At 53.3% G+C, this 25,268-nt stretch overlaps 2 protein-coding genes across 4 annotated transcripts; one reads left to right on the top strand and one right to left on the bottom strand.

Annotated features, from left to right (window-relative positions):
* Positions 1–3,930: 3,930 nt before the first annotated feature.
* Positions 3,931–7,134, top strand: Avpr2 (arginine vasopressin receptor 2). Of its 2 annotated transcripts, none has more exons than XM_046453032.2 (4): positions 3,931–4,056; positions 4,938–5,138; positions 5,534–6,418; positions 6,595–7,134. In XM_046453032.2, exons 2-4 carry the CDS (start codon positions 5,114–5,116, stop codon positions 6,798–6,800), a joined length of 1,116 nt encoding a protein of 371 aa, XP_046308988.1. In that variant the 5' UTR covers positions 3,931–4,056; positions 4,938–5,113; the 3' UTR covers positions 6,801–7,134. The 2 variants fall into 2 exon arrangements, with proteins under 2 accessions (XP_046308988.1, XP_046308985.1); XM_046453029.2 differs by lacking the exon at positions 3,931–4,056 and adding an exon at positions 4,364–4,476.
* Positions 7,135–7,400: 266 nt separating this feature from the next.
* Arhgap4 (Rho GTPase activating protein 4) lies at positions 7,401–23,272 on the bottom strand. 2 transcript variants are annotated; one of them, XM_046453010.2, is made up of 21 exons: positions 23,138–23,272; positions 19,418–19,625; positions 19,176–19,338; positions 18,887–18,949; positions 18,386–18,574; positions 17,250–17,378; positions 16,928–17,149; positions 13,029–13,130; positions 12,646–12,837; positions 12,470–12,554; positions 12,186–12,213; positions 11,879–11,981; positions 10,885–10,945; positions 10,690–10,767; positions 10,468–10,602; positions 10,263–10,368; positions 9,940–10,173; positions 9,790–9,863; positions 9,500–9,683; positions 8,642–8,741; positions 7,401–7,870 (listed from the first exon to the last, which is right to left on the bottom strand). In XM_046453010.2, the coding sequence occupies exons 1-21, from the start codon at positions 23,202–23,204 to the stop codon at positions 7,637–7,639; spliced, it is 2,757 nt and encodes a 918-aa protein (XP_046308966.1). In that variant the 5' UTR covers positions 23,205–23,272; the 3' UTR covers positions 7,401–7,636. The 2 variants fall into 2 exon arrangements, with proteins under 2 accessions (XP_046308966.1, XP_046308976.1); XM_046453020.2 differs by lacking the exon at positions 23,138–23,272 and adding an exon at positions 22,865–23,117.
* Positions 23,273–25,268: the final 1,996 nt, after the last annotated feature.

Here is a 25,268-nt window from a genome sequence, read left to right as displayed (position 1 = left end):
TTAGTACAACCATTCTGGAAAGCAATATGGAGATTCCCCAAAAGACGGGAATGGAACCACCATATGACCCAGCTATCCCATTCCTCGATATTTATCCAAAAGAACTAAAATCAGCATATATAGCAATACAGCCCACATCAATGTTTATAGCAGCACAATTCACAACAGGCAAGTTATGGAACCAGCTCAGATGCCCATCAACAAATTAACAGAAAATGTGGTATATATATACAATGGACCCAGTAGCAAGAAGAACAAAATTATGGCACTTGCTGGTAAATGGATGGAACTGGAGGATATCATGCTAAGTAAAATAAGCCAGACTCAGAAAATCAAGGGTTGAATGTTTTCTCTCATATACAGAAGTTAGAGAAAGAGAGAGAAACGGGAATTTTAAAAAAGGATCTCACAAAAATAGAAAGGAGACCAATAGATTAGAGGAAGGGGATGGAGAGGGAGGGAGGAAGAAAGGACATGGGGAAGTACAGGGGAATGAAAACTATCAAATTATGCTATGTTCATATAAAAATAGCACACAAATATATATATATATTCATATATAAATGATAATGCATTAATTAAAATAATAATAATAGAAAGGAGATCAATAGAGTATAGCAAGTGGACGGAAGAGGGAGGAGAGGAGGGAGAGAGAAGGTTCTGGGAAATTAGATGGATCAAACTGTTATGTGCATATATGAATATGGCATAACAAATCCCATCATAATGTATAATTATAATGCTTCAATGAAATTTTTTTTTAAATAAGGCTCCGGGTGCAGCTCAGTGGTAGAGCACCTGCCTAGCATGTATGAGACTCTGGTTTCACTCCACAGAAAATAGTTAACAAAAACAAAGAAGAGGGGCTGGGGTTGTGGCTCAGTGGTAGAGCCCTTGGCCAGCACATGTGAGGCAGTGGGTTCGATCCTCAGCATCACATAGAAATAAATAAACAAAATAAAGATATTGTGTCCACCTACAACTAAATATATATAATATATATATAAGAAAAAAGTGAAAAGTAAGAGTTGTCCACAGATTTTTTTGTACTCTATTCTATTTTTTTAACTGTTTCTAATTTTTTCTTTTCCTTTTTTTCTTTTTTCTTTTTTTTTTTTTTTGGTATACTGGGGATTGAATCCAGGAGTTGTCTACCACTGAGCTACATCCCCAGCCCTTTTGTTTATTTTTGAGACAGGGTCTCACTAAATTGCTTAGGGTCTCACTAAGTTGCCCAGGTTGGCGTTGAACTTGCAATCTTCCTTCCACAACCTCCCGAGTAGCTGGAATTACAGATATACACCCCACCCACCAGGCTATCTTTGTTTTTTTTTAATTTACCATTTTAAATTTAAATTTAAATTGATTGATAGCAGTGCTGGGGATTAAACCCAGGGCCTTGTGCATGCTAGGCAAGTAAAGCTGATTTCAAAACTCATTTCAGAGAAGAAGCTATTGCTGATGTTCTTGTAATGAAGGAAAAGGAACATGTGTTGGGAGAAGGCCAAGTGTCCTGACTGAGAAACCCAGAGGGAAGTACTAAAAGAGCTCATTGACAGGAACTGAAATTGGTTGCCTCTGGGTAGGGAAATAGTGAGGGACAGATGGCACTTTTATTTTTATTTTTTTTTACTTGTAAATGGACACAGTGCTGAGAATCAAACCCAGTACCTCCCACATACTAGGCAAGTGCTCTACAACTGAGCCACAACCACAGCCCTGGTGGCACTTTTTGAAAGGAGCCTCACTGAACAATCTGCCTGTTTAAACTACATGTATGTATGACCAACCAAAAAGGAGACTCCTGCCAGGCTGCCTGAGCCGTAGGTGACCTCAAGACTAGCTGAAGGTGCAGGCCTCTATGTGCTTTCCTTTGCCCTAGTACTATATTCATGCCAGCCCAGTGAGAGGGTGCCTTGCTGGGGACCCTGCCCTCTCCCATGCAGGTGAGATAGAACAGGACAATCATCCTCAGACTGTCATCATTGACTGCAGCCATTCAGCATATGCGCACACCCACTTATTTTTTAAATATATTTTCTAGTTGTAGTTGGACACAATACCTTTATTTATTTATTTATTTATTTCTGTGTGGTGCTGAGGATCAAACCCAATGTCTCACGCATGCTAGGCAAGTGTTGTACCACTGAGCCACAACCCCAGCCCCACTTGTTTTTATTTGTTTGTGCCCACTTAATCCCCTCCTCTGATCCATTGCTCCTTTCCCCATAGGCACCTCTCCCAAGTATTTGAATGACAGGAGTTCTCATTCTGCTCCTCACCAGTCCCTGTGACATCCATTCATCATGGCTATACACACAACTCGTTCATCCCTTCCACTGCCACATGGGATTGGCTACCTGCAATTGCATAGCCCCTGGGCCCAGCTGGGGTGCTTCTTCCTACTTCAGGATGTAGCCTCTCAGCAGCTTGTGTACCTCCTTCCTTTGGGCACCTGGGTCTTGGCCCCAGGCTCTCCTGGCTTCCCTGCCTCCACTCCTCTCTACACGGGCCCCTGTTTCCTGAGCAGGTCTGGGTCTTTCCACCTCCATGTCCACAGTGGGGCCACTTGCAGTTTGGTGACTGAAGGAAGGGCTCTGATCTTGGGGAAGCAGTGGATAGTGAAGGACAGGCCACACTTCAGTCATTGAATTCCATACTTTGGAGAAGGGGAACAGGAAGCTGAGTGGTCACGTAGACACAGCTGGGCAGTGGCCTAGCAAGGACTTGAGCCTTGCTTTCTGTTATTAGGGGACCAAGGTCCTCAATTTCTTTGCCAGTTAAGAGGTGTCTGGATGATGAGGAGATTTGTCTCCTTGATACTTAATCTCCAGAGGCCAGTACGCAAGGGTGGGGGTGCTGATGGAGAGGTGCACATGAGGAAAGGAAGGAAGGACTTGGAGGTGGGGTATCAGCATTCTGCAACTGATTTGACAAGGGTTCCAAAAAACATAAATATGCATGTGGGATATGTGAGTGTGACTGTCATGTGTGTGTGTTCAGTGTGTACTGTGTGCCTTGTGTGGTATGTGTGTATGTGGGTGTGTGCACATGTGAGCTGCGTGGCATGTGTACACGTTTTGTGAATGTGTGGTGATCTACGGGTGGGGGTGAGTGCGTGTGCATCTTTGCCTATTTGCAAAGTGCACACCCCCACATGTCCTCTATCCGTTGAGGCTGGGTGGGGGGGAGCTGGAACACCACAACAGTCACCAGGCAGGAAGAGGAGGCCTTGGCTGTTGGCAAGGTCCCTGGACCAGGGCCTGGTCCATGTCTATGAGAGGCCAGTTTTGGTCTCCAGCTTTGCAGGTCATTGGAGAGGACAAACAGGAAAAAAAGGAGCCTGCCCTGGGCGGGTGGACAGGCTGTGGCCAGGGCTGGGCTGGGTAGGCTGACATCTGGAAAGACTGGGAGCCATGAGCAGAGGGGAAGCTGATGAGCTGCAGGGGCCTGGCTACAGAGGAGGGGGGAAGGAGGGAGGATCCAAAGACCTTGGCATGGAAAGTCCCCTCTCAGACCTCTCCACATCAAAACCTGCACCCCAGTGGCTGTGGTGTATGCATGAATATGCATATGAATTCATGTGTGTATCTGTCAAACACTGTCTGGTGGGTGTGTGGATGTCATATATATGATTGTGTGTGTGTGTGAGTGTACGTGTGGAAGAGAGAAGAGAGGGAGGAAGCAAGACGAACACAGGTAACAGCATGGAGGTCCCATTGGAAGACCCCTCCTTCTACAGCAGGTAGCTAGCTGCAGGAAGTGGGTGGGGTGTCCCTGGCTCCCACAGGCCCCTGGGGAGGAAGCTGGATATTGCAGGGGCACATTAAGCCTGGACTTGGCCCCTACCCCACCCCCTCCCTTCCTGTCCCTCCTCTTGAGCCAGCCCTAATTGACAAGGAGGGGACTGTGTATGCATGGGGGGGCACCCTGGGTGTAGTGGGAATTCCCTTGGCTTTTACTCCTTCCTCACTGGGGCCAAATAGGAACAGGAGCTGGCTTGGGAAAAAGGAGTGACGACCTGCCATCTCCGATCTCAGTTTACCCATTCAGGAGGTGAGGTGCTACATGGGTGATCCCTCACAGCACTACCAGACCAGAAGTTCCAGGAAGGGGGTCCTGTGGGGTGGGGGCAGGTGGGATGAATGGAGGTTGCCACTAGGCCAAGTGGGGGACTGGATGAGGCAGCCTCAGGGCCTTGAGGAGTCGGGGAAGGAGCCCTGGGGATGGATCTGGGAAGCCTGAGGGCAGGAAGGGAAACTGGAGGCCAGGAACCTACTTCCTGGTGAATGGGAGGAGGGAAGCGGGAGGCCAGGGGAGGCATGTGGGGGAGGAAAAGGGGGAGGAAGTCCTCTCCTGGGCTGGTCACTCCCAGAGGCTGGGTCTGGGCGGGGCAGGCGATGGAGAACAGATCTGAGCGCCTGGGCCACCTTCACGCTGCTGCCCAGCTGCCCAGGAGCCCGGGAGCCTGGCCAGGTAAGGGGTTGTGAAGGGGCCTGTGGCAGCATACCTAGTCCCTCCTGCCTAGCCTCTAGCCCTCAGATGGTAAACTCTCTAGGCCTGTGCCAGGGCAGGAGGATTTATGAATCTGCTTGGATGCCCACTCCCCAATCTAGGTCTCAGGGGCTGCCTGGGTGTATCCTGGGCTGTTTGTTCTGTGTGACTGCCTCACATGCACGCTCTCTCTCTCTCCCTCCCTCTTTCTCTGGGGGGAGTGCTGGGTACTGAACTCAGTGGTGCTCTACTACTGAGCTACATCCCCAGTCCCCAGCCTTTTTAACTTTTTTTTTTTTTTTTAATTTTTGACTCAGGGTCTCACTAAGTTTCTGAGGCTGGCCTGGAATTTGCAATCTTCCTGCTTCAGCCTTCAGAGTCTCTGGGATGACAGACATGCATTTCAACACCTAGCTGACTGCCTCTCTTATCTTCCTGCCCAGGAGTGAGCACAGGCCAGACCCCTATCCCAGGCACCCACACACTGACAGGCATCGGCTACCCTGACACCTCTCTAAGGACTTCTGTACAGTTAACCCGGGCATCAGGGCTGGCCCCTCAAGTGGAGGCAGAGTTTGCCCCGTCTCCAAAGACTTAGGACACCTGTGGTGGCCCCACCATGCTGCTGGCCTCCACCACCTCCGGTAAGGCTGGGCCCCTGCACACCCCCACAGGGATGAGTTGGGTGGCTTTGATAAAACCAAGAAGCCCCTCTTTCTAAAGAGCTCCTTTGCTCGTCTCTTTGGGGCAGGTGGGAAGAAATGCCTCAGGGGAGGAGGAGAGGGAGAGGAGGGCAGGTCATACATACTCCCTGGGCTGAGACTGCCCTTCCCTTGGGACCACATGTGTACAACTCCCCACAGATGAGGCTTCCTTGGAGGAGTCCCCTCTGCTGGGAGCCAAAAAGTGGACAGTAGGGGAGGTCCAAGGTGCCAGCTGCCCAGGCCACCAGCTCTAGCATCTGGTGGAAATTTCCTTGGCCTGAGTTCCCTACATGGCACCCTTTCTAACTTGGCCCTTTCCTCCCACCCTTGCCCAGCTGTGCCTGGGCCCCTCTCTCCACTTAGCCCGCCAAGCAACGGCAGCCGGGAGGAGTCATTGGACACCAGGGACCCATTGCTAGCCCGGGCAGAACTGGCCCTACTTTCCACAGTCTTTGTGGCTGTGGCCTTGAGCAATGGCTTGGTACTGGGGGCCCTAGTACGACGTGGCCGGCGCGGCCGCTGGGCACCCATGCACGTCTTCATTGGCCACTTGTGCCTAGCAGACCTGGCTGTGGCTCTATTTCAAGTGCTGCCCCAGCTAGCCTGGGATGCCACCGACCGCTTCCGTGGGCCTGATGCCCTGTGTCGGGCCGTCAAGTACCTGCAGATGGTGGGCATGTATGCTTCCTCCTACATGATCCTGGCCATGACGCTAGACCGCCACCGCGCCATCTGCCGCCCCATGCTGGCATACCGCCATGGAGGTGGGGCTCGCTGGAACCGGCCAGTGCTGGTGGCCTGGGCCTTCTCACTTCTTCTCAGCCTGCCTCAGCTCTTCATCTTTGCCCAGCGTGATGTGGGAGATGGCAGCGGGGTCTTCGACTGCTGGGCCCGCTTTGCAGAGCCCTGGGGCCTTCGTGCCTATGTCACCTGGATTGCCCTGATGGTGTTTGTGGCACCTGCCCTGGGTATTGCTGCTTGCCAGGTTCTCATCTTCCGGGAGATTCATGCCAGTCTGGTGCCAGGGCCATCGGAAAGGGCTGGGGGGCGCCACAGAAGGCACCGGACAGGCAGTCCCAGAGAGGGAGCCCGGGTGTCAGCAGCCATGGCCAAGACTGTGAGGATGACACTGGTGATTGTGATCGTCTACGTGCTATGCTGGGCACCCTTCTTCCTTGTGCAGCTATGGGCAGCATGGGACCCAGAGGCACCTCTGGAAGGTAGGTGTAGCTGTGGCTAGGGCTCTGGGGGCTGCTTGAACTTGGTCCTCTACCCATACCCACACCCGACGGTGGGCCACAACCATGTGCTTGTGCGCACTGGTAGCCTTTAGCAGGTACACAGGATCCCACCCCTCCCGGACCCCTGAGCCCCAACCTGGACTCTGCCTCCACAGGGCCCCCCTTCGTGCTGCTCATGTTGCTGGCCAGCCTCAACAGCTGTACCAACCCCTGGATCTATGCCTCCTTCAGCAGCAGCGTCTCCTCAGAGCTGCGCAGCTTGCTCTGCTGTGCTCGGGTGCAGGCCCCACCCAGCCTGGGGCCCCAAGAAGAGTCCTGTGCCACTGCCAGCTCCTCCCTGGCCAAGGATACTTTCTCCTGAGGAGCCAGTGGGCACTTTCCTTCCAAAAGCTCCATGAAGCTCAGCTGCCTCTGGGGCTGGCTCTTCTAGGACTCACTGTATACAAAGAGGCTTTCAGGCTCCAAGACTGTGAGAGTCCCTTATGTTAGCTCCTTGTTCCAGGCATGCGGAGAGACTAGGTAGGGCAGAGGATCCCAGGGCCTGGGGGTGGCAGGTGACCTGTGCCCTGGAAAGTGCCCTCCAGGTAACACAGAGGTCCCAGGGAGCCAAAGAGGAAGGAGCAGGGTGGGGCCAGTGTACCTTCCTGTCTGTACCTCTCTAGTCCTTCCCTAATAAAAGTTGGCTATTTTCCACACGGTGAGGGTGTCTTCTTGCATTAGGGTAACAGTGGATGTGGAGGCAGAAACAGACACACGAAGACCCTCAACACATGCATGGGTCTGGAACCCACAATGCAAGCAACCAAGCCTTCATAGGTACAGGTCCCCAGGAGATACAGCCCCCTGAATGGACAGCTCTGTGCCAGGGCACCCACAGCAGAAGCTATTCCTTGCCAGTGGAGGTGCTGGGGCTGGCCTTGTAGCAACTTGCCCAGCCCCCAGAGACAGAGAGCTGGCTCCATCAAGGTATCAATGCACAGGTCTTTATGAATCACTGCCAACACCTGCCACCCAAAGCCACTGACGAGCCTTCCCAGCAAAGCCGCAGAGGGGCTTGCCCCCAGCCTCCTTCCCTGGCTGCCTCCCTAAGGGCCCTTAGCCAGGGATGAGAAGAAGCAAAGGACCTGGGGACAATGGTGGACTTGCTGGAAGCCACTTGGAGTAAGGCAGGACCTGCACTGGCTCCACCAGAGCATCTCAGTGTGGCTTGAGGGCTGAATCTGGGCCCTGGGGATGGGAGGCAGAGGGTGAAGCTGGGGCCCCAGACCCACGGGAGAAACCCTTGTTCCTGCCGAGGCGGCTACAGGCCAGAGGCTTTGGGCTTCGGGGCCCAGGGCTGGTGGAGGCAGGAGCTGCTGGCCCAAGGCCCTGGCGGACAGCAGCCTTCCCCAAGAGCTCCTTAAACACGGAGTCCATGTTCTGTGCCACAGCCTGGCAGAGAGGAAAGGAAGGGAAAGCATCCAGTGAGGGCTCCCCCAGAAAAGGCTCCCCGATTCCCAGCCTCTGCCTGACTCCTCCTACCCTGCCACTGGGCCCCTCCCCTCCCAGTGGGGCTCCCTGCCACCCCTCCTTCCCTGGCCTCCGCCACTCCACACTGGTTTCCCTTCTACCATTTTGAAGCCTAGGAGCTGGGTCACACCTGAGATGCCTGCATATTCCTGTACTGTCTCCTCCTTGGGCTCAGTGACTGTCCCCAGGGCTTCCCTGTGCACAGATGGTCACAGGGTCCATCTTTCAGAACAAGTGAACAGGGGTAGGTGTTCCCAAGGTTGTGCTGCTAGCCAGGACCCTTTCTGCCTCTCTATCCCTTTCATCTTCCCTGGTGTGCCAAACACCTTCCATGTCACTGTTTGTCACCTAGCCTGGCTCTAGATGCCAGCCTTGAAGCCTGTCCAAGAGCCTCTCGCATATGCCAGCTTAGATAGCTTATCCCTGCTGCATCCCTGTTGAAGAATGAGCCCCATGACCCAGTCAGGTCCAGGGTCTTCTGCCCCTCTCGTCCCTGCCTCTGGGCCTTTGTCCTTCCCATTCCCATCTCCATCCCCTTTGCCCTCCTGCCCCTTTCTGGGCTCTGTCTTGGGCTCTTGTCTGGCCAAAGAAAGCAGAGATGGAACCTCACCTCAGGAGGGAGGAGTTGGGTTCCTAAGGGGAGGCAGTGACCTTGCAGGAGAGGGGCTGCCCCACCTGCCACCTAGCTCTCACCTTATCCACCTCCACATGTCGCTCTGGGGAGGTTGGGACCAAGCAGTGTTGTTTGTGTCCAGAGGGGTCCACAGCCTCAGGTGGGGTGCCCATCTCTGACCTGCAGGGCAAAGGGAGTAAGCCTAGTGGAGGGCCTGGGAAGTCCCCAAGCCAAGGTGGCAGTGGCTCCTCCCACCCTGGGCTGTGGCCAAGGAAAGGGGTGGATCCCAGTGCTCCCCAAGCTCCTCTAAAGTCTCTCCCTGTCAAAGCCAGTTGGACTTTGTTCTGTGCTTTTTAGTGACCCTCATCTGACAACTCCCCTGCTCGCAGGTAGCCAAAACTTGAGCCCAGCCCCCCTGGCCTGGCATGGTGAGGGCAGCCTCTGGCCACCATGTCTGCTGCCTTGGGCAAGCAGGACCCTCAGAAGGGTCTTGCTAAGGGCTGTCTTCTACTTTCTCACCAATGGGTAAACTCCAAGACCAGGAGGCCCTGGACCTACCACCTGCTTCTCAGCCCCAGGCAGGAAAGAGATGAGCCTGTATGAGTGCTCCTTCCTAGCTGGGGTCCCAGCCAAAAGTGGGCACAAATGTTCATGGTTAGGCCCAACCCAGATTTACAAAATTTGGTTCAGAGAAGAGAGAAGGCAGCAATCCAGCCTGTCCTAAGTTCCTGAGGCCGAGGAGCTGGGTCATGCCTGAGATGCCTGCATATTCCTGTACTGTCTCCTCAAGAACACGTGTCTACTTCCTGAGAAAGCTGGGTGGAGAAGGTGTGGATACCCCTAGTTCAGGCCAGGCTGAGAGGGCAACCTTGAGCACCAGGCCCAGGAGGGCCAAGGCTGAAATCATGGGACCCTTCCTGAAGCCACAGTTCACTCACCCCTCAGGCAGCATGATGTACTTGTGGGGAATGAGTCCCCGCACACCAGCATGCTCCCCCCGCCACCAGTCACTTGAGGCCCGTGCATGCAGCCGCAGAACATCCCCTCGCTGAAACGTCAGCTCCTGGGCCGTGCGGCCTGTGTAGGCAAAGCAGGCCACGGCCTCCACAACCCCCTCCAGGTCTGGGGACAAGAGACAGTATGAGTGGGAATGAAGTGGGCGCCCAGAGTGGGGACAGGGTGGGGCCTCACTTCCTCACAGAGTAGAGAAGTGAGCTTCTCCACTCACCATCCTCTTGAGCTGAGGTCCCAGCTTCCAGCTCTGGCTCGTTCTCCCCCACAAGGATCTCCAGCAAGGCATCCCTGAGGTTCAGAGCAGAGCAAGGCAGATGAGGGGGCTGTCCTCCACTGAACCCCCCAGGCAGCACCAAGAGCATACCCCAGGCAGCTGGCCGAAGGTGGCGCCATGCACTTCTCATAGACGGGGCCTGGCAGTGTGGCCAGGGCTGGGAAAACCTGTGCAGGCTGCAGGATGAGTGTCTGCACCAGCTGGTTCACCCGGCCCTGCAAGGCCACTGGGTCCTGTCCAGCAGGCACGGGCAGCAGCGTCGGCCCAAAGCACACAGCCAGGTTGTAGGGGTCCATCATGTTCTCATCGCTGTACTGGGCCAGGCTGGAGGGGACAGGCAGGTCACAGGCAGGGAGCTCCATGTTGATGTCCCCTCCACCCCCACCCCCAGCTTGCTCCCCAGAGGCACTCACTGGTTGAGGAAGGTGAAAAGGTAGCGCAGAACCACCAGCACGGAGCCAGGCAGCCGGGTCAGCAGGCGGCTCACAGGCTCCACCCGCTCAGCCACAGCCTCCAGCTCTGTGGCCAAGGCCACCCCCAAAAGAGAGCTGAGTGAGTGGGACCGCAGCCACTAGCAGGTGGCCCTCCCATCTGGCCACCCTCAGGCCCCGGCCTCACCTGCAGAAGCCAGCAGCTCATTGAACAGGTCTGGGGGGAAGAGTGGGGGCTCCAGGCTCCGGAAGTAGAGCTTCAGCACCCCGGCCACTGAGTCCAGGTCATGGGCAGTGCAGCCTTCTACCAGAGGGTCCTCTCCTGAGGAGGGACAGGAAACAGGGCACAGTGAGGAGGCCACCTGCACCTGCTGAGCCCCCACTGCCCCCCTGGCCTGCCTGTCCCCACCTCTCTCGAAGGCATCCCGGATCTCTGAGATCCGGGGCTGGGCACCTGATACTCGGAAGATGCCCTCATGCTGTAGACCTGTGGAGGACAAGGACCTGGTGGGCAGAGTCCCCTCCCAGCTTCAGGACTGTCGCCCTGTGCGTGAGGTTTCAGGTGCCGGGCGCCAGGCCGCAGGAGGGGCTGGGGTGTGCTTACCATTGAGGTTAATGAAGCGGATACAGCTCTCTACCACCAGGGGAACAGGCTGGCCTGAGCTCTGGGGACAGAGGGTATTACACTCAAGACCCACCTTGGCATTCCACCTTTCTGTCTCTCTCTATTAAGTTTGTTACAGTCACTACTAAGTGTCTGATATTTCTGATGCTATTTTAGGCAGTGCTTTGCATTTTATTTGCAAATTATTTGTTGCTGGAATGTCAAAATGCAATCAAAATCTGGACGTTGACCTTGAATCAAATAGCACTGCACAACTCAAACTGGTTCATTTAAACAGTCTGATTCTTTTGAATTCTCTATGTATATAATCACATCATTGCGAATGATAGTGTTCCTTCTCATTCTTCTTTTGTTTTTTTGTTTTTTCTTTTTCTTCTGTACTAGGGATTGAACCCAAAGATGCTCTACCACTGAGCTCTAACCCCAACTTTTTTTATTTTTTGACACTGGGTCTCACTAAATTTCCCAGCTGGCCTCAAACTTGCCATCCTCCTGCCTGATCCTCCCAAGTCACTAGGATTCTAGTCATGCCCACAAGACTCAGCATGCTCTGTATCCACAAGCTCTTTCTTCTTTTGGGATCTCTCTTGCTTCCTCTATTTCACTATCAAGGAACCCCCCCCCCATAGCCAAGGGGCCAACAGTGGGACCTGTGGGCATCCTACACTGATACCAGTCATGGGTGGGGGATCTGTCAACATCTCCTCCTTAAAAGTGCCGTAGTCCCAGGTTTCTGTATTCCTATGACTGTTGAGGACATTCACATCAAGCAGTAAAGGCCATGGGTGAGCCCAGCAGAGAGGCCTAGAAAAGGCCCACCCAGAAAGGGACAATTGACTTCCCCCAGGGAAGGTCAGGAATGGGGATGCAGGGATCAAGCAGCTGCTTGGCCACAAAGATGATCCAGAGTTGAAGAAAGACCAGCACAGACAGGCTTCCTTCAATCAGATGGAGCATGGGGCAAAGCAAGTACCTGGATAAACTTCTCCATGTCTCCTCCAAAGAGTCTCTGGTTATACTGGGAGGTAGGACGGGGGTGGCGGTTCTTCTGGAATTTTCTCTGTGTGTACTGACTCCTGTGGTGAATGGGAGTCGAGTAAGGGGCACAGGCATGGGGAATAGGTTGCTGCAGCCCAGCCCAACCAGACCCTGAAACTCCCAAGTTATTCCAGAAACCACTGAGACATTTAGGCCACAGGGGACTGGGCAACAGAGCTAGACCCCAAGGAGAGAGGCGATGGGGAACCTTAGAAGAAGCCAGCATCTCATGAAGGACTCACCAAGACATCTCCCGCTCCTCCTTGTCACCTGAGGAAAAGAAAATGCTGGTCTGCGTCTCAGACCAGGAAGTCTTGAATGAGCCCCAGAGAAAGGAGGCATGGCCTGAAGCTCACGTGCTCAAAGGGCCAGGGGTAGGAGAGAGGCCAGGACCCTTGTTGGGTTAGCTCCTCTGGGCGGGGAGTAATATGGGCTGGATGGGGGTCCAGACAGGGCAGAGGAGAGCAGGGGTGGCTCCTAGCCCAGGGGTAGGGAAGAACGGGCAGGGGCCTGCACCAGAGCCCACCTCGTTGTAAGGCCTCCTGCAGCTTCTCATGCTTGGCCTGAAGCTTGGCAAGGATGCTCCGTCCACTTAGATATTCCTGGAGCTTCTGGAAGCCCCAAGAAGAGCTCAGAGTTTAAGAACTGTCTCCATAACTGTACCCAGCCCTGCATGCCTCTCCCCTGCCCACCCAGCCCCACCGTCATATAGAAGGTCTCTGTCTCCTGTTGCTGTCCCCTTCTCCGGCCTGCCTGCCGAGTGCCTGGGTCTGAGCTGGTGGACTTGAGGGACTCAGTGGAAGGACTGGCCTGGAAAGAATCGAGCATGTCCCCATCATCTGATGCTACCACCTCCAGCAGAGCCTGCAGTGTCGCCTTCAATGTCTTGTTCACCTGAGGCGGGGACAGTACCAGGACAGTAAGAAGTCAGGGAGAATAAGCTGAAGGACAGGAAGTCCAAGTTAGCAGGCAGGACAGATGAAGAACACTGCCAGTCGGGAGGTTGGTGACAGAGCAGCTGACCCCACAAGAGGACTCTAGAGTCTCCAGACCCCTGTAACCACCCAGGACTGAGCCACTCATACCTCCTCTGTCTCAATGGTCTGTCGGTCCAGGCGACTCTGGATATTCTGGGCTCTGGGCAGAATTTCGTCCCGCAGCTCCATCTCAACCCGGATCTCAGCTACCTGCAGAGGGCAGTGCCAGAGGCTGAGGGCTGAGCCTGGGGACGAAGCTCAGGAGTAGCAGTAGGAACAGGCAGCAGGTGCCAGGATCTCTAGGGCCTAGGAGAACCAGGCACACTTCTGCTGCCTGGTGGCTGACTATGGGACCAGCAGCCCTTGACACTTAAACTGAAGAATGTTGAGGTATCTCCCCCAAGATAAAGGAATGCATCCACCCACACCGAGACTTGTCTACAAAGGTTTGTGGCAACATTGTTCATAATAGTCCAAAGCTGGAAACAATGCAAGCTTCTATCAACTGGCAAATGAAAAAAAGGGATATCATTCAGCCACAAGAAAGAATGAAGCTGGGTGCAGTGGTGCATGCCTGTAATCTCAGTGGCTTGGAAGGCTGAGGCAGGAGGATCGTGAGTTCAAAGCCAGCCTCAGCGACTTAGGTGCTAAGCAACTCAGTGAGAGCCTGTCTCTAAATAATTTTTTTAAAAAGTGCTGGGGATGTGGCTCAGTGGTAAAACACCCCTGGGTTCAATCCCCAGTATCAAAAAAAAAAAAAAAAAAAGAAAAAGGGCTGGGGATGTGGCTCAAGTGGTAGTGCGCTCGCCTGGCATGCATGCAGCCCGCCTGGCATCCTCAGCACCACGTACAAATAAAGATGTTGTGTCCGCCGAAAACTAAAAAATAATAAATATTAAAATCTCTCTCTTGCAAAAAAAAGAAAGAAAAACAAAGAAAGAATAAAGTATTGATCTGTGCTACAACCATTATCTGAGTGAAAGAAGCCAGACAAAAAGGGCCACATATCATATAAATATATTTACTAAGAACGTCTGGGCAGGCAAATCCAGAGAGACAAGAAGCACATTAGGGGGTGCTAGGGGTGGGGCCCAGGTGGGGAGTGACTGTACAGGTAAGATTTCTGTTTGGGTGATGAAATTGTTGTAGAATTAGAGGGTAAAGATAGCTGTGCAGTCTGTGAAGACACACTTTGAATGACTAAATGTTATACCTCAATTAGCTGCTGTTTAAAACTAAGGGTAGTGAGGAGGGCTGGGGCCTGAGACAGAAGGAGAAGACCCAGCCAGATCTCTCCTGGGGAAAAGAGAGGACAGAAAAATCACTCACTGTAATTGGACAGCATAAGAGCAGCCTGCTTCCTGGGCATGTGGGGGGATAGGAGGAGAAAGCTTTAGGAAGTGAGGAATTCCCTTGAAAGGGAAGTGGAACACATGCTTTGCACACACAAGGCCCTGGGTCCAACCCCCCAAAACCCTTTAGAAACACATAAAATAAACATGTAAGCATCTAGAAAAGTCTGGCGGGAGGAGAATTGGAACTTGTTTAATGGTACCAAAGTTTCAGTGTGTGAAGATGAGCAGGTCTGGAAATGGATGGTGGTGATGATGGTTACACTACACTGTGGACATGCTCGATGCCACTGACCTGTGTACATAAAGAATGGTTGATATGGTGGTGGAATGAGATGGACATCATTACCCTAAGTACATGTCATATGAAGACATGAATGCTGTGACTCTACTTTGTGTACAACCAGAGACATGAAAAGTTGTGCTCTATATGTATAATATGAATTGTAATGCATTCTACTGTCATATATAACAGATTAGAATGAAAAATAAAATAAGATAAAGGTAAAATAAAAGGGGCTGGGCTTGTGGCTCGGTGGTAGAGCACTTGCCTTGCATATGTGAGGCACTTGATTCTCAGCCCCACATAAATAAATAAATTAATTAATTAATTTTAAAAAAAAATTTTACAAAAGGTCAAAAAAAATGGTTGATATGATAAAATTTGATCTTGTGGATATTTTACCACAACTTTTTTGTGGTACTAGGGATTGAAACCAGGGGTGCCCTACCACTAAGTTGTACCTTTTACTTTCATTCTCCTAGTACTATGGATTGAACCCAGAAGTGTTTTACCACTGAACTACATTCCCAACACCACCCCTCTTGTTTTTGAGACAGGATCTCACTAAGTTGCCCAAGCTGGCTTCCAACTTGTGATCCTCCTGCCTCAGCCTCCTGAGTTTCTGACTGTATAGGTGTGCACCATCACACCCAGCAGCCACAATTAAAAAAAAGTCTACTTAGGTCCTAGGAAACATTGACATTGGCTCCTTCCCCAAACCCACACAATTAGCAGAAAACTAGTAGACATTTCCTCTCTGGACTCAGGGACACTAATCACAGCTGATGAGGATGGATGAAACTGCACCCTGATGACATAGTGAAGACACAAATAAGCCCACCCTGGAATTCCATGTGGCAAACAAGACAAAAGCAAGGACTTTGTCCATGCCAGAAAATCTCCCTCAGTGCTTGCCGACATAAGTGACTGCTGCTTCCTCACAATAGCAGCCATATCCTCCTTTTACTGCCTCCTTCCTGATAAAATTTATCAAGTCACTAGATCACGTAGTTAGCCCTGCTCTCTGACAGCACTCAATGCACAGCCAAGTGCTGCTTCCTCAGAGGCTTCCCAAGTCCCTTAATGCATGCCCCAATGCCACTGGTCCTTTCCACACCTCTCCCTGAGATGCCTACCCCCTGATTTTCCATGGAGTAAGTGTCCTCACAGCAAGAAGCAAAAAGCCCAAAGTGGCCACTACAGGGGTGTTCCTGGTGGGCTTTGGCTGGGAGCATGCAGCTACATCTGGGTTCCTTCAAGTGAGGTCCCCAGAGCACAGTGGCCAGAAAAGCTCCTGCTCAGGGAAATTGGCCAGTCCAGGAAAAAAAGTCCACAGATCCCCACTACTTGGGGATTTCCCACAACAAAATGAGTCCTTATCCAGTCACCAGAGGGGAACAATCACTATTGACAAGCTCTGCTCACACATGTGAAATATGGGCTCTAGCCCTCAGTTCCTCCTCTTACTATGAACTGACAGTTAAGAATGGCCGGGTATCTGTAGGAAGCTGTAAAATGGAAGACAAAGACCAAAGCAAGCTTTTTAAAAAACTTCAAGAAAACAGAGGAAATCCAGGGAAGAGAGAATAATGTTGAGAAAACATTAATAACCAGTTTACAGACATTCAAGAAGATAACATATCTACAAAACAAGAATAAAGCATTATTTTACACTGAGTGCAGTGACAAATGCCTGTAATCCCAGTGACTCTGGAGGCTGAGGTAGGAGGATCAAACGTTCAAGGTCAGCCTCAATAACTTAGCAAGACTCTGTCTCAAAATAAAAATAAATAGAGCTGGGGATGTGGCTCAAGTGGTAGCATGCTCGCTTGGCATGCGCGGGGCACTGGGTTCGATCCTCAGCACCACATAAAAATAAAATAAAGATGTTGTGTCCACCATAAACTAAAAAATAAATATTAAAAAATTCAAAATAAAAATAAAAAGGGCTTGGAATGTTGCTGGGTTCAATCCCTAGTATCCCCAAAAAATTTTTTATGAAAATTTTTCTACATACAGAGTAATGGAAAGCTACCTAGCACCCAGTGGCAAAGTTAAAATGCCTTCGCCCAAGGGGTGTGCATTGGTTTGTGGGTGCCCCCTGAGTAAGGTGCTTAATGTACCCTGAGGCCATGGAACAAGGAATTGAGCCATCAGGACCAGGTGGTGCTGGGGATTGAACCCAGGGCCTTGTGCATGCAAGGCAAGCACTCTACCAACTGAGCTGTATCCCCAGCCCAAGCTTCCATTCTTTGGCAAAGTGCAAATCCTGCAAATCCTGCAACTGGCCTCTGTTAAAATGAAGACCAGAGAACACAAAGCCCTTTGAAAACATACTTGGGGCATTAATGGCAGGGTCACATGAGCCTCACCTCATCACCCTCATGTGGCTGGTAGTCAAAACGCAGTGGGGGACAGAAAGCCATTGAGTGCACCTCAAGCACCTTGGCTTTGTCCCCTGAAGGATCCAGGGCCTCCAGAGCTTCTTCCAGGCTGCCCAGGCCCTGCATCTGGGAGGCTTGGGTGCGGCTCTCTGCAGCTGTGTAGCTCCGGAGCACCTGTCCCAGGGCCAAGTGGAAGCCTGTATCACAGCACTGTGGAGAAGCAAGCGGACACTCAGGTGGGCCTAGAGCCATGGCCCTTGAGCCCCAGTGTATGGGACTCCTCCCACCCATGCACCTGCCCAGGACTCACATCCATGAGGTCCAAGACATCATGCAAGTAGTAGTTGCTGACGGCGGCATTGACACTGGCTAGGCTGAGCAGGTACTCATTGCGTGCCTTGGTGCACTTGAGTTTGTGTTCCAAGAACTTGGCCTGACGCTGCTCAAGACAATGGGGTACACAGGGGTGATGCATTCCCTAGCCCACCCCCATCTCCAGTCTTCCATATAGCCCCCTTGACTCCCCTCCCATTGTGTCCCATGGGCAAGTCCCTTAGCAAGTTGTCTTTCCCCCCTTACCTTGCAACACCTTAACCCTCAGGGATCAATGCTTGGACTCACCAACCCTGGGGTGCCCAGCTGAGCCTGACTTGACTTCCCAGTTCTTTACCAGCTACTTCTAGTCCATCCCACTAGCCCTCTGTGAATCTACCTGTCACCTCTATTTAGGCCCTGACCTGCTTCACTGTCATTTCTCACAGCCAAGGGGGAGGACAACACACCAGATATCTAATAAATAAAAGGCCCAAACATTCACCCTCCATAATGGAGGTGGGAGGACCTGGAGGATACACAGGAAATTCCACTTGGACCCAACAGGGGGACTGAAAAGAGGAAAAGGCACATACTGTGTAGAAGGGACTAGACCAGTACACTCAGTCCCAGCCAGCATGGGGCCTCCTTCCTGGCATTTCACACCCTCCCCATTCTCTCTTTGAGATCACCTCGAATGTCCTTTCTCCTTGCACGTCACTTTATCAGTCATCCTGAGTCTTTTTACCCCCCTGACATCTCATGGGATGGCTGGGAGGAGAGCTCCCCAGGCCTGGCAACGCCAAAGCTCTCTGTACTCTGGCAGGCGGAGGCGGGGGCAGCTTGGAGCATGGGGGAACTGCATTGGGCTGTCCTGGGCCCTGTGACTGTCCTTCTCCCTCTGTGTCTCAGGCCCATGGATCTCTCTGTGTGTGATCCCTATGGCTTTGTCCTGCCACTTCTGCCCCTAGCTTGGGGAACCCTTCAGAACCAGGGACAGGTGACTGGGCCCAAATCCATCCTTTACAGGAGGTAAGAGTCTTGCTGGAGGCCTGCAGCTCCCCCTCCCCCCAGCAGATCCCAGGGAGAGCCAAAGGCTTGCAGGGATGAAGGCCAGGAACCCTCCAGGCCTACCTTCTCCACCAGCTTTCCCCCCTTCTTGAGGGAGCTCTTGCGGAGTGGCCCTGTCTCAGAGGTGGTGCTGGTGGTGGTGGCAGCAGGGGCACTCCGGCCTGCCCGCTTCTCCTCTTGCCGCTCAGCTTCCCGGAGCTTCGCCTCGGCATTCATGCTGTCTACATGATACACCTGGTACGTCTTCTTGGCCTGCAGGGAGGCCCCAGGCAAGGCAGCCCTGCTGAAGGGCCTGGCCACAGCCAGCTCCTTCCCCATCCCAGCCCATCTGGGACTTGGACCTGGGATCTGGGCAGTTCCACATGAGCACTTAGTCTAACCACCCTATCCCCAGAGCTGAGAAGGGGCCTTGCCCATAGTCCCCCAAATTCAAGTCTCCCCTGGGCACCACATTCTCCTTTAGCCTGATTTGGGGAGATGTGACAGCTTGGGGGTGTTCTCGCCTCCAACTGGTGTCTCTCCCTGGGCCACTGGGGTGGACCTCGCCCCTGCCCCATCCTTTACCGTCTGCAGCTCTGAGACCACTTCCAGCAGCTCATCCTGCAGCTGTTGCACCAAGTCCTTGCTCTATAGGTGGAGGGGGGAGTAACCATAGCACCCACCACAGTCCTGGATGAACCACCCCAGCTCAGCTGGGCACAAACCTGTCTTGAGACGCAGGTCCCCTCTGCCCAATACCCACCAGGCCTCCTGTGCTTCCAGCCACAGTGCCACCAGATCAAGCCCCCACAGGCTGCCCCTGCTAGATCCTGATGGCCCCCAAACCTCACAGAGCCCAGGGCATGAACCCTACCTTCCTGACAATGCGCCCCACATCCTCTGCGATGTGACTCAGACGCTGAGCCAGAGGCCCAGCCAGCACCTCGCTGAGGGCCGCACTGTCCCTGCTCTGCTGCCGTGTTTGCTGCAGCAGCACAGCCCAGCAATGCAGGGAGGACAGTAGGGACGGCTCCTTCCTGGGGGTAGAGAAGCACTCAGACCAGGGTGCCTGGCCCCAGGGTCCTGTTATGGCATCTCGTCCAGTGCAGCACCTACCGGAAGCTTTGCTGCTCCCGGCTGTTGCCTCCCAGGCGGCCTCCTCGGCTGGCAAAGCGTTCGGCCAGCTTGTCCAGGCCTCGGGAGTACTCCAGCTCCACCTCGGCGCGCCTGCGCATGAACTCGGCCAGCTCCTGCAGCAGCTCTCGCCGCAGCTCGCCCTGCAGCTCCAGGCAGCGCAGCTGCTCACTCAGCTGCCAGCGCATCTCTGCAGGGGACCATGGCTCAGGCCTGGCCAGCAAGTGTGGCCACCTCATCTACCCAGAAGCTCTGCGCTAATAACGTGTGTCCCAGCAAGAGGGGAGAGCCATGCAAAGGCCCAGGGCTGAAGGCAAGCGTGGCAGCTCCGGGAAGGTTGAAGCCATCTAGGACTGGCAGCATACAGGGCCACTTCAGCTCCGTCTTGCCCCACTGCCAGCCAGGCGCCTTTCATTTTGGCTTCTTATCCCTGTTTGGTTGCTGGAAAGCCCCCAATGGTTTCCCCTGCCACTTCCTTCCCCTCAGGCACCCAGGATTCCGGCGCTGCAGCTTCTCTTGAACAGATACACACAGATACATGGAGCTGCTCAGGGGTGAGACCGCTGTGGCACTCTGCCAAGCCTCCAATGAACTCATGGCCTCAGTGGCCAGGGAGCCCTGTCCTTGAGCCCCAGGGGAAAAGGCAGTCTCAGAGCGAATGGTTAGCTGATCCAGGCTGATAAGTGATGGGACACATCCTACTCTGGATCACCCACTCCAGGGCTCCTCCCCGCCCCTGCAAAGAGGAGAACCACACCCGGAGGGCCCCCTTGCTGGCCTCCTGACAGCTTATCGCTGGCTCAATTGGGCAATGCAGCTTCCCCCACACAGACAGAAAGCTTAAGCAACTCACTGGCTGCACTTCTGCCCCCACGGAATGTACAGGTGGACACTAGGGATCCTGAGCAAAAAAAGTCACTGTCTTGGCTGCCATTGCACCAGTGTCTGTTCGTGCTCCCAGGGGCAGGACACTAATTCATCTCTTCACTCAGCAGAATGTGATTTCCCACCCATTCTGTGGCAGACACATCTTAGATACAATCGTGCAGAGGACTGACTGAGTGCCAGCCCTCCTGGAGCTGGGATTAGAGCAGGGGGACAGAGAGCAAAGGACACATTCATCCTAGAATGTCCAGGAACACAAGGCAAGGTCAGAGGGCAAGTCTGAGAAGCAGGACTGGGGGTGGGGTGGGCAGATTCCCAGAGCCCATGGTCCAGGGAGGATTTCCAGCTGGACCTGAGGGAGAGGGGCGTTTCATTTTTAGGGCCCTCTCTGGCCGCCATGTGGAGCCTAGCTGGTAGCTACTGCACTAGCCCAGGCAAAAAATGGCAGGCTTCAAGTGGCTGTCCAACAAGACTCCACTATTAACAGGTTGGTACAGGTGGGTTTCTGTGCTTCTAGTGACTTCCCAGGGCCTGTGGAGCAAGCGGCCTTGGTGGGTTTCACCTGCCCAGGCATCTTTATCTCCTCCAATTTCCTCTTGCAGAAGAATGTCCTATCCCAGTCCTCAGCCCCCAGGTTTGGGCAGGATCAACCTCTCTCTCCCTGGAGCCCCAGAATCAACTGCATGTGTCACTACCCCTCAGTCCTTCACACCACTCCCACTGGCCTGGCTTGGGGAAGGGCCCAGGGGTCATAACCCTGACCATTTATTTCTCTTTCTACCAAGGGGTCAAGCTGGGCAAGTGGAAGCCTGGAGTGGGGAGGAGTTCCCAACAGTGAAGCCAGTACAGAATAGGCCAGAGCTCACAGCATGATGCCATGCAATTTAGTGGCAATGGTTAAGGAACCTCTTGCTTAACCATCTCAGCCAACCTCCATGGCTGATGTGCGCTATGTAGGCACTAATGCCATGAGCTCAACCAGGAGAGTTTTCATTTAATCAGGATAACATTTTTGAATAGAAGTAAATTTAATTGCATTCCAAGCAAGGTTTCCAATGACCGAGCTGGCCTCGTCTTCCCTCTAGCACCTGTCCTGCCCTCTGGGAGGACTTTGTTCCCTGGGGACCTATCACAACTGAACAGTGCTGAATGGACCAGCCGACCACAGCACTGCCTTTATTCTTTGCTGCCACCAGCAAAAACTGATCGGAGAATTGCACCCTATCAGGATCCAGACATGCAAACTGGCTGGTGTCACGTAGCCACAAATGGCAAGCCAACTGCATCTGAAGTCCACAAGAGTACAAGGAGCTGGTGCCTAGCCCCCAGCCTCTAGGCTGTGCTATCAGAGCCTGCAGCTTGCAGGTCAGAGGACCTTGTCCTGACCTTCCCGCAAGCAAGGTCTGGCCCCATCCCATCCCCTTTTGCTATAGTTATTATCATACTTGAAAATAATTGTGCACTGGCTTGTTTACTATTTGTCTCCTCTACTGGACCCATGAAACATATGCAGGCAGGGACTGGTTCTTTCTTGTACAGCATCATATTCCTAGTGTCTGACTCAAAACAGATGTATACAAAACATCTGGCAAAAGGAGGGACTGAATCCAGAATCACATATGTTTGAAATACAAAGCTGAGCCTGGGCCCCATCAGCACTTCCTGTAAGCAAGGCCTTCGCTCTCACTTCTGCTGACAAGAGAAGTAGAAGAAAAGATGGCCTCCCAAACCACGGTTATGCTGACCTTTCAGAATTTAGGGTGTCAACACAGGGACCCTGTCTGTCTACCATGGTTGGAAGGACTTGGGGGGGAGAGTCTGGCTCAAAACTCCACTTTTTCAGTGTGTATAACTGACCCATATTGAAGAGTATTCAAAGTTCTTCAGTTTCATGACATTTTGAGGGAACAGGATGAGGATTACTGAGAGGTGGTGAAGGCTCACCCACTCAGAAATCACCTCAAGCTGATGCTAGACACCAGGTGGCCTCTCCCAGAGTGGAAGGACTAGGGCACACATTGGTATATACTGCTTGCATTGAATAATTATACTGGAACCACCACAATCAGGTTGGAAGATACTTCAAGGGTCATTCAATCTACCTCTTGAGAGCTACTGTGCTGTGTGCCCATGGAAAGTCCCAGTACCTCTCAGGGCTGTTACCACAATAGGTAAACTGGGGTGACAGAGAGTGATATGAGGATCTGGCACTGGAAAGCAGCAGGGAACTGCTGGCCCTTACATGCTGCCTTCTTTCCTTTGCAAGAACCACCATGCCCTGAATTAATAGAAACTGTCTCTGAGAGTTTGCAAAGCTGATTTGCATGTGATTTGCACAGAGTGTTTATCAGAAGAGGTTTCATTTGTAAAACCAGCCCTGTTGACTCTCCCAAGCCAAGATTCACAGCACCAGCCTGACCCAGAGGCAGCTGTCCCCACCTGGGCTCACTCGATGCCAAAGGGAGGCAAAAGTGTTGGGACCTGGGATGGTGTTAGGGAGACTTGACCACCAACCCAACCAAGCTACTCACGCGACGCTCTTACCCGCAGCACCTTCCAGCAGTCAAGGTGGCCAGAAACACTCTAGCGGGGATGCCACCTTTCCAGTCTCCCCTCCCTCGGGTCACCAGGGTTTTCACTGCTCCCTGGGTGAGGCGCAGGGAGACCCATTTCGGGCAGACAGACTGAAGGCAGGACACTGGCGGGCGCTCGGGGCGAAGGGACCCATTACGCGGGCAGGAGCTCGGGCTCCCTCCGCCTCTCTCCTGAGGACGCTTCGGGCTCCACCACGAACTGGGGGGTCTCCGCCCCTCTCACCTTTCACTTGCGCCTCGTACTCGGCCTGCAGCCCCCGCTCCCGCCGAAGCTTCCCGTGCGCCGCCATGGCGGCTGGGCGGCCGCGCCGTCGAGCCCGCTGCTCCCACGCGGCGGCAAGCGGCCGGGCGCTGGGACCTGGGGCGCCGCCGCCAGCACCCTGCGCCAGCCCCGCCCCGCCCCGCCCCGCCCCCTGCGCGGTCCCCGGCGGGGCGGGGCGGGGCGCTCCTGGCCGGACTTTGCGCCGGGGGCTCCCTCCCTCTGAGCTCGCGCCCCGCCGCCGCCAAGCAGCTACCAGATGCCAAGCAAACTGGCACCCCCTGCCGTCTCCGCCCCCCAAAGGCAGTCTTTGGTCGCCACTGGCCCTCAACAGCAGTGGACAGTACACCATAGCTGCTCTGGGCTGGGTCTCCCCCTGAGTTGCCTGTTCCCCCAGCCTCCCTGGACATCCCTTGAAGTCCTTCCCCTTCTAAGTCCCAACCCAGAGAGAGGCTTAAGGAGCTTGGAAAACTGGAGTGGGAAGTTCTGCAGCCAGCCTTAGGCCTTCCTTCCCTCCAGGCAGGTCCCTTGCTGGGGGAGGGAGCAGGGTTCAACTATGGTTCCCCTTCTGCTCAACCCCATAGGGAGGAACAACCCTCATTTCCCCATAGGTGGTTACCACTTCCTGCTGCCGGAAGACACTCTCCTGCCTCCTTTCCCCAGCAGCTTGCACCTGCCCTGCCCAAGGCCTGGCGGGTAACCCCCTCAGAGCTAGGTTTTAGCCAGCCTAGAGACAAGTCCTGGGGCCTCCGTCATCCAGGGATGATGGGGTTTCCCTCCATTCCTCTGTAACAACTCTGTGCCATAGGGCAGCAGCTTTTCTCCAGTAAATTGGGAAGGCAGGTGGCAGGTGGTGAAAAGCCAGACTAGACTACCGTCTCTCTTTAGTGGGAGATAAATCCCTGGGGTATAGGCCATGGGAGAGAGGCAAAGCAGTTAGGCAGTGATTGTCTCCAGACAGGAAGGCCTGCAGGCATTAGAGCAAGGGGTCCAGACATGTGTTCATGGATGTCAAAATGCAGGTATGGGTCTGGTACAGTGATACATCTGCAATCTCAGCTATTGAGGAAGCTGAGGCAAAAAGGACTGCAAGTTCAAGCCCAGTCTAGACAAGCAAGACCCTGCCTCACATTTTCTAAAAAAGATGACTGGGGGTATAGCTCAGTGGTAGAGTGCTTCTCTTGCACAAGGCCCTGGGTTCACTCCCAGTACTAGGGGAAAAAATGTACTTGTGGATACATATAACCTTGACCTGCAGATCTGAGGGAAGGAGAGGCCATTCAGGTACTGTCTTTCAGCTTTAAGCAATAAATTCTCTTGCCCAGAGGGGAAAAATACATCCCCTCAGCTGTGTCCCCCCAACACACACACCCCTAGTACCAAAGCCTTTCTCTAAGATGCTGCCATGTGCCCACAGGACCTTGAAGAAAGACATGGGAGCTAGCCAGACTCTGGTAGGTCCAGGACCTGAACTTCTAGTAGCTGGTTTCTTTTGTTGTTGTTGTTTGTTTGTTTGTTTTTAGTTGTTGACAGGACCTTTATTTATTTATTTATGTTTATGCGGTGCTGAGGATCTAACCCAGTGCCTCACACATGCTAGGCAAGTGCTCTACCACTAAGCTACAACTCCAGCCCCAGCTGGTCTCTTTAAGTGCAAATGTTGGAGTCTTCCAGCAAAGCTGGTGAGCTTGAATCCCTTCTCACCACACACACACACACACACATGCACATGCACACCTGAACCTGCTCCTGTGTTAGGAGAGACCCACACACCCCACCATTGCCTCATGCTGAAGGAACCAAGCACCCATTCCCCTCATTAGCTACCCAACACATCCTGCCTGGTTTCTATGCCTCTGGGCCCTGATTGGTCCCTAAAGGTCCCTCATCCATTCAGCAGAGCCAGGCACAGAACTCAACCACTTGGCTGCTAAAGTGGCCTCAGCCCTTGCTTTCAAATGCTCTCCTTAGTCCTTTTCGGACTCCAGAAATACCACATTGGTGCCCCTTTCAGTCCCTGCTTCCTCTCCCCTTCTTTGTCTCTCTTTCATTGGAGATTGAACCCAGGGACGATTTACCACCGAGGTACAACCCC

The sequence above is a fragment of the Marmota monax genome, unplaced genomic scaffold, assembly GCF_021218885.2.
Source record: "Marmota monax isolate L192 unplaced genomic scaffold, Marmota_monax_Labrador192_F-V1.1 WCK01_AAM20220418_F8-fsc00142, whole genome shotgun sequence".
Classification (NCBI taxonomy): domain Eukaryota; kingdom Metazoa; phylum Chordata; class Mammalia; order Rodentia; family Sciuridae; genus Marmota; species Marmota monax.
This window is presented reverse-complemented; position numbering and strand designations above follow the sequence as displayed.